The following is an 8,483-nucleotide window of genomic DNA, read 5'->3' as shown; positions in this document are numbered from 1 at the left end:
TTAGTAAGTTTTTAATTAAAAATAGTAAGTATATGTCTAAAAGATAAGTTTTAGTCAGAAATACAAATTTACACTTTGAGTAATTTAATTTACTTATTATTTGACAAAATTTACTTTAGTTTAAATTAAACTTACTAATACTAAAAGTAAAAAATTTTCATATTTTAGTAAAAAACCACCGATTTCTAAAACGGTTTTGCCTCAACTTTTGGTTGCCTCTCCAAACGGTTTCGCACCTCAGGACACGATGGAATAGAAATTTTTTCCTTGCAAAATTTTTCAGTTCACACTTTCCATCTCTACTTCTTGATCGATCGGGCATATGCAGACCCAACAAAAAGGTTGAGAATTTTATTAAGGCTGGGTGGTGGTATCAAGCAAGAGAGCGGATAAAAAATATCAGCCGAAAGGTTAGACTATCATGTTGCTTGAAAATCGCTTCATTATATTGCTTTAATTTGTTTATCTTTCATTTGATTTGATTGTCAACTTGAAAAATGTATGGGAAATGACTTAGACCCTGTATGTGAAACATAATAGGGTGTCGGCATTTATGGCAAAAGCAGTTAATTCTGGAATGTGATTAATTTGGGAATGCATATAAGATGTTTGGTGAAATGTCAAAGAGAAATTTGGGCTAGCTATCAAATGTCCGTTTGCAAAAGAATCAAGAAGTCCAAGTTTTTTTTTGTTTTAAGGCCTTAATTAGACAGCATGTACTGTTTCTAGTTAATTTCCAAGCGTCACCTACAACCTTCATACCCCCATTCAGCTTTGAGGATCATTATTGTAATTTTACTGCAGATTTTAGTACGAAAACATGGCAAGAAAGCAGAGAAAACTAACTATGAAAAGACCTTACCTATATATATATATATATATATATATATATATATAAGCATCCTTTAACACTTGTCGTGATGAAGTTTCTTGGACTAGCACGTAACTAAATTGATGTAACATGACAGCCCATGAATTGTTCGAATATATATACATATATATGATGTATATAAACATCAAACTCTTGCATGTAGATTACTATTGCTGCAGAAAGAAATTAATTTCTCGGATTCAAAAAAAAATTCGTGACAACTCAGTAATTTCTTGGGTCAGTAAATGGTAAATCTTTTGACTCAACCGTCGGTAGATTCTCTACAGAGGCATCTTGCTTGGAGGTTTACAGAGGTTTAAAAGTAAGTTCTTTTCTGAAAATAGTTAATGGGCACTTCCAACCAAATTACAGAGACTCTAGAACGCACAAATTTCAGGAAAGTAATAGGTTGTCAGCACAAATGCAGCGTTCTAGGCACTGAATGATCTGTCATCATGTAAAGAGCTGAATAACTCAATTGAGGAAAAAAAAAAAAAGCAAAAGAAACAAAACCAAAATTGGATCAAATTTGGTTTTAGTCCTGCCTTAGATAGGTACCAATCAGAAGTTCACGCACAAAGTGTCCCTGGATGAGAGTCAAATGATGAGATTATACCAGAGAACAGATGTTACTTGTATTTACCAGAGACACGATAAATTAGGAAAATGATATAAAATAAAGGAAATAAACATGTTATGTGTATCCATATAGACAAACAGTAACAAATTATGATAAACCTTAACTTTTATTTATTTATTTTTCCTATCATAGGCTCAAGTGGTAAATCTCTTTGGACATAGAACTAGCTGTAATTTCACAAAATACAGCAGGACATTTTGCGCTTTACCTAGTACAAGTCAAATGTTTGTACTTTCACTACTGTTCTCAACATGCCGTGCCATCCTAATTAACATTTTCCCCAGAAGTTGTTATTATATGTAAATCTTCTTATCTGTCAGAAGGTTTCGTCTTGCCATCGCAGCTGATCATGCAACTTCTTCCTCCTTAAGATTAGAAACTGACAATCAGTACTACTTCACCATGATCAGACCCAATTTGGGTTTGTATTCCTCTTTTTCCTAGTGCTGCTAATGGAAATTTATTGTTGGGATCCTTGATTCATGACTTAAAATAAGCATAGCCTCCTTTTTCATAAATAATCCAAGCTACTACTTTCTGATGATAGTGCGCCCCTCTTGCTATTTATTTCCACTGTCCTATTACTGCATATTTTGTTCTCCGTGATCTGATGGGCTCATGACACCTTTTGCAGCTGGACAAGAGAGGTTCAGGACCTTGACAAGCTCATACTACAGAGGTGCTCAAGGGATCGTTCTTGGTATGTCATGGATAGATCACTATAGATTCTTTCATATTTATGAAGCCTTTTTGTCATCCTGCAAAATAAGTTATTCTTTTAAGACGTGATTGACAAGATGAGATTTTGTTTATTTAATTGCATTATCATCGTTCTCGGATTTCTGGTCAATTTATGGACTACTGTTGCTTAGAAAAACAGAATACACAATCATTCTTTTAATTTTTGAGCATTGGCCATTTTTTAACATTGCTGAACTCTATGCAAAATTTGTTGTTTCTCTTGTCGGAGAATTTCTTGATCCTTTTCCTTTTGCAACATGGTTGGTAAGGTTCCTTCATGCATGTTTCTTTGTTTGCTTTAAGACCAGATTGCTGCCATCCCAGTCCACAGTCCAGAGTTTTCCCATTTTGTGGGAGACTCTTCCCAGTTGAGTAACTTCCATTTTGTCCATAGTAGGCATTGTCTATGCAGTCAGTTGGTATTTTGCCCAAAATATTGTACGGTACTGTGAACCTGTAGGTTTTTATAGTACTATTTCACTAAGATGATCGTCTATATGTGCTCTTGGCACTTCCTTTTTGTAAAGGAAAGCACTTGTAACCTTTTTTAGAGCTTGAAATTAAAAGAAGCTATGAGTCCTAAATCATATGAGCATGATAGGACCAGTATATTTGTTGAAGCTGAAATTTTTGTACAAATAAATTCCAGTTTGAGCATTGTCAATCTGTTTTGGAGAAGTGTCATGCAATTATTGATGAACTTTAGTAACTTTTTAATTAAAACTAGTAAGTATATTCCTGAAAGATAAGTTTTAGTCAGAAATACAAATTTACACTTTGAGTAATTTAATTTACTTATTATTTGACAAAATTTACTTATTGTTCATTCAAACTTACTAATACTAAAAGTTAAAAATGTACATATTTAAGTTAAAAAAAATGTTCCGGTTCCTGAAAACGGTTTTGGGTTTCTGAAACACTTTCGGGTATCACCTATCTCTTTAAAGTCATCTGCCTTCTTCTTATTTAGTTCTCAGTTCCAATGATACGATTGAATTCCCAGGCCAAGGTTTCCACCTTGGTCCATAGCAATAGGTGATTACAATTGAATAAAATTTCTCACTTCAAAATTTTCATCTTTAGTTCACACTTTCCCTCTATCCTTTCTCATCGATCGGTTGGTTTTGGGTGCTGCCATATGCAGACACAACAAAAGGGTTTTGCGACGGTGGTAGCCAATCAAAGAGAGCAGTGCCGAGGTTAGTCCATCATGTCCACCTGAAATCGTTTGACTATATTGCTGTAATTTATTTATTTTTCATTTGTTTTGTTTGTCAAGATTTTCTTGCGAAATCAAGGCTGAGAATTTGAAGATTTTATTGCAATTTTGGGCCTGAAAATGTCCGTTTTTATTGATCTAGGAAATGGTTGTAGTTTTGATTGTCTACGGGTAAAATATGCTTAATAGCCATATGAAACATCTAGGAAAGGACTTGAGACTAGGCGTTTAAGTTAAATGTGATTAATTTGTGAATGCATAAAAGATGTTTGGTGAAATGTCAAAGAGAAATTTGTATGTTATGATTGCTACTCTTGACGGGTGAGAAAATTAAAAGTTCTAATTGCCAAATGGACTGTTACTATAGTTACTCAGTTATTTTTGAATCTAGATAGTAATTTTCTCCTTCCCCTCTTAAATTCTAGTCGTTCCAAGGGAATTATGCAATTTAACATAACTTTCAGCAATCTTTGGGTATGGGCTGCGTAAGATTCCAATGTTTGGGTATGATCAACTTGAGTATAGTATCTTCCCGGAGGAGTCCAAAGTTGTAATATTTTCATTTGTATTGCAAAGAATTTAAGTAAAAATCTCAGAAATTCAAGCAACATTACAAAAATTACTTGATAGGGTCTTTGACTGACATGATAGCATCTTTGACTTGATAGCTTCTAGCATCATGCTGAAAATGGAAGAAATGACAGCTCATGTAGATGAGTTAGTACAGTTATCTAACAAATCGGCCAAGCTTGGTGGTGGTATGAGTTGGAGAACCATTGTTGATCGGCTTGACAAATTATCTTCTGATGAAATTCAACTGTTAACATTTGATTCCGTTGAAGATGCCAGAGAATTTTACCTATGTCATAGCAAAATGGTTGGTTTTGGTATTAGAGAGCGGGATGAAAAGAAAGATCAGAAAGGTATTGTGACATACAAACGATGGGTATGCAACAGAGAGGGCTTTAGAAATATCAAATGGTTAAAGTTAGGTAACCGTAAGAAAGAGGCAAAACGTCTTACAAGAGTTGGTTGTTTGGCAACTATAATTGTGCAATGGAACAAGGATATTCAGAAGTTTACGATTAAGCGGTTTAGTATGGATCACAATCACCAATTGGCAAATCAAGAATTTGTACAATTTCTTCGATCACATAGGAATGTCAACCCAGCCGACTTGGAGCATGGAGTTGGTATTCGAATTCCTCAAATAGTGGACCTGCAAGCTTACCAAGCTGGGGGCCACAACAAAATGGGATACACACAAAAGGATCTACAAAATGTTGTTGATCAATTCCATAGAAATGCAATTCAAGTTGGTGATGCCTCTCAGGTGTTGGCATATTTGGATGGTCGAGCGAATGGTGAGCCAAATTTCTTTTACAAGTATGCCGTTGACGGGGAGAAGCGATTGATACGACTCTTTTGGACAGATTCTCAATCTCGTTTGGATTACCAATCTTTTGGTGATGTTCTTGTCTTTGACTCTACATACCGCACCAATGCTTATAGGAAGCCACTAGTAATTTTGGCCGGCGTAAATCATCACTATGTTACCACAATTTTTGGGTGTGCATTGATTGCTGATGAGACTGAGGACACATATAAGTGGGTATTGAAAACATTTTTGGAGGCCATGGAAAAAAAGGCACCTAGCTCAGTGGTCACTGATGGGGATGGTGCAATGAGAAATGCAATAAAGGCAGTTATTCCTTGTGCCCGTCACCGATTATGTGCTTGGCATTTAAAAAGAAATGTTGTTACCCATACAAATAAGGGGTTCGTTCTAGATTTTGATGTGGCTATGAACATGAATTGTAGCCATGAAGAGTTTGAGAGAAGGTGGCATTTGCTAGTTGAGAAACACAATTTGAGAGATAACCAATGGGTTGTGGATTTATACAACAAAAGGGAAAAATGGGCTGCTGCATTTTTGAGAGGACACTTTTTTGCTGGAATGAAATCAACCCAAAGATCAGAGCAATTGAATGCTACGGCGCACAAGTACCTGCAATTCAAAATGCTACTTTACCCGTTTGCTCAACGATTTGAGCTATTTTTATCAAAAGTTAGGCAGAATGAACACAAGGAAGAATGTATCACAAGTCAGTCATCTCCTGTTCTAATTACTCATTTGAGAGAATTGGAAGGAAATGTTGCAAGCATTTTCACAAGAAAGATTTTTTTCAAGATTCGTGATGAAATTTCTGCTGAAGCCTCACTCCGCCTCATTTCAGTTGTTGATCAAGATAAGGTGAAGTTATATACATTCATTGAGTACTTGCATCGAATTTGCTCTTGGCAAGTGGAATTGGATAAATCTGAAAGGACCATTAATTGTTCATGTAAGAAACTTGAGTCAGATGGAATTCCTTGCTCCCATGCATTTGCAGTTATGAAAGCTGAGGATATGGACGAGATTCCTAAATCATGCATTCTGTTTAGATGGACTCAGCAAGCAAAGCCAGCCGAAAAAAACATATATTCTATTCAACTTGAAGATTCAGCAATTCATGCAGCTCGATTTGGTGCTTTATGTGCATTAAGTAATCAAATGTGTTTTTATGCAGTTAAGACACAGCAAGGATATGATGAAGCTAGAGAGTGCATTATAAATTCAGCATCTCGTTTCAAAAATCTTTGGGTGAATGATGAACTTGTGATTAAAGCTAAAAAAAAGGATAATATGATGGATGAGTCCATAAAGAGGAGTGAATTTGATGTTCGTGATCCAATTGTTGTTGCTACAAAGGGACAAAAGTCACAACATTCCACTCACAAGCGAAAGCGACGACAATGCAAAAATTGCAAGTAATCGTCTACTCTTAAAATTGTCTTATTCTACGGTTAGAATTGTCTTAAAATTGCAAGTATGGTCGACACTTCATATATGTACACTATGTTCCTTTAAATGTCAAAACTATATATGTACACTATGTTCCTATATATGTACACTTCATATTCTTTTCAAAAATGTCAGCTATATATGTACACTTCATATGTTCCTTTATAAATTCATTCTTTATGTTTATGGATTGTGATTGGCAATTTTTCTCCGCAGGTCATTTGGACATGATAGACGAAAATGTACTAAAGTGTGCACAGATGCATATGAAACTCACAATTATGATGATGTTGGAGCACCCAACTATGTTGACAATGTAAATTCGAACCTGGTAGGGTCATCCTACGGCCTATTGCAATCAGATTCACAGCATGGATGCAATAACGAGCTAATGGATAGTAACTGGTTTGAGATCATTCCTCCTGGTCAGGTAATATATAGCTTGCTTTTATTTTTGTGTCGAGACATGAAATATAATTGTGCTGTATTTCCATTTGAATAGGCATTAATGTGGGCATGCAATCCTTCATTAATCCAAAGTCATGTACGAAACAATAGCTTGTTAGGAGACGGAAATATCCAGGTACATTTTTTGCTTCTTGAGGCCTAAGTTTTATGTTACCTATTTGCTATGATTATGTGTTGTTGTGGCTTTTTTTTAATACAAATCTTGCGATGGTTTTGTAGTGAATGAACCAGATTTGAGCCAAGACCATTAAGAAATTTTATTCTTGAGAGGGTACAGATTTTTCAGATGGACTTTGCTCAAAAATTTTAGGATGCTTTACGTTTCTTCGAAGGTAGTTTAAAATTGGTACAGGTGGTTTACTATAGAAATGTCTCTCACATGGCTTGTTGTGCTGCTAAAGCTTAGGGTCTTGAAGCATGAATATGTTTTACTATTATTCTTGTCATCATTTACTATTATCCAAGGTTATTAACAGAATTTCTTTTGGTTTTTAGGGAGTGGAGTGTGAAAGTATAAGTGGGAGATAGAGAGGGATGGAAGAATTGGTCAAAAATTGAATGCTCGACCAAAGGAAAAAACTACTTTCTTGGTCTATTTGTTCCTGTGTCTATGTCCTATGTAAGTTTCTAGGATGTCACAACTCACGCGTGTTAATTTCCATTTGGAACTCAGCCCGCTTTGATTATGAATTTTTTGTATTTTCAGTAATCAAAATTGGCAAAGCCAAAATGTTTAACTGAAAGTTGCATAATGTTTAACTGAAAGTTGAATTTGCTCGAGTAAACTTGATAAACTATTAATGTTAGCAACTCCCATGACTACCCAATGGCTACTAACGTCGTGGGTGGTCCTGCGTTATGTATTTGGTACAAAATTCTCAGTCAAAGAGGGGCTCTATAGTCTAAAGTAGTAATTGTTGAAAATAATACAGAGATCTTAGGTTAGTTCGGATTCCTTTTAATTAGTAATTAGTGTTTGTCATATGCACTCGGGAGAGTACCGCTTCTCTCTTCAAATATAAAGCACATTTAGTAAGATAGGAGAATAGCAAATATAAAGCACGTTCTTCTGCCTTATAAAGTACTTGGTATTCAGCTAGAAATAGCCAAGATAAATTAGAATTTTTTCCCAACTACGAAGACTTGTATTGTTCATCTTCTCTGCAGATGATCTTGTAGAAGAAATCCCCATGCATTCTTACGGTGTAGGACCAATTCCATTGCAATGTTAAAACGTTCAGTCTCGGATTGAAACTGAAAATTCATGACACCATAATAGAATTAGTGAGTTAACCATGCAAGTAAAGATAACGGTTACAATGACATTTAAAATTATTTACCACAAAAAATGCATATTAAATTACAAAACTGTACCATGAGTGAACTCATTTGTTCCACTTCAGATGACTTCATGAAATTAATAACGTATACACCACAATCATAGCTGCATGTAAATCAATCATCACAATAAATGAGAGAAGAGATTCCAATGCACTGCACAACAGCATAATTAATGAAAGTTACCCATTCGGCTGTTTAGGAATGTTAGCAGATTCGTCAACTTCAAATAACGATGCCTGAAACTTGTACTTATCCCCAAATTTGTGCTGTAGTACAGTATCAAGATCCTGCACCTATTATCCAAAAATAAAATCGCGATTGTAACACAAAATTTCCGTATCATTATTTGCTACACAAC

The 8,483-nt window shown here is 35.2% G+C and overlaps 1 protein-coding gene across 2 annotated transcripts; it reads left to right on the top strand.

The window, feature by feature from the left end:
• Positions 1-213: 213 nt before the first annotated feature.
• LOC140037694 (protein FAR1-RELATED SEQUENCE 5-like) lies at positions 214-7,527 on the top strand. 2 transcript variants are annotated; one of them, XM_072082565.1, is made up of 8 exons: positions 214-410; positions 2,146-2,211; positions 3,397-3,451; positions 4,140-6,282; positions 6,533-6,746; positions 6,819-6,899; positions 7,004-7,116; positions 7,280-7,527. In XM_072082565.1, the coding sequence occupies exons 4-7, from the start codon at positions 4,151-4,153 to the stop codon at positions 7,004-7,006; spliced, it is 2,430 nt and encodes an 809-aa protein (XP_071938666.1). In that variant the 5' UTR covers positions 214-410; positions 2,146-2,211; positions 3,397-3,451; positions 4,140-4,150; the 3' UTR covers positions 7,007-7,116; positions 7,280-7,527. The 2 variants fall into 2 exon arrangements, with proteins under 2 accessions (XP_071938666.1, XP_071938665.1); XM_072082564.1 differs by having other exon boundaries at positions 3,336-3,451.
• The last annotated feature ends 956 nt before the right edge of the window (positions 7,528-8,483 follow it).

This window comes from Coffea arabica, chromosome 3c (genome assembly GCF_036785885.1).
Source record: "Coffea arabica cultivar ET-39 chromosome 3c, Coffea Arabica ET-39 HiFi, whole genome shotgun sequence".
NCBI classification, from domain to species: domain Eukaryota; kingdom Viridiplantae; phylum Streptophyta; class Magnoliopsida; order Gentianales; family Rubiaceae; genus Coffea; species Coffea arabica.
The sequence above is the reverse complement of the archived record's forward strand: the minus strand, read 5'-3'. Positions and strand labels throughout refer to the sequence as shown.

What these genes read in the sequence shown, in the direction of transcription:
- LOC140037694 (XM_072082564.1), top strand. Translation starts at nt 3,391, where the DNA reads ATGCAGACACAACAAAAGGGTTTTGCGACGGTGGTAGCCAATCAAAGA. An exon ending in TCAAAGAGAGCAGTGCCGAG is followed by an intron (nt 3,452 to 4,139) that starts GTTAGTCCATCA and finishes TTGACTTGATAG; the next exon opens with CTTCTAGCATCATGCTGAAA. An exon ending in AGATCATTCCTCCTGGTCAG is followed by an intron (nt 6,747 to 6,818) that starts GTAATATATAGC and finishes CCATTTGAATAG; the next exon opens with GCATTAATGTGGGCATGCAA.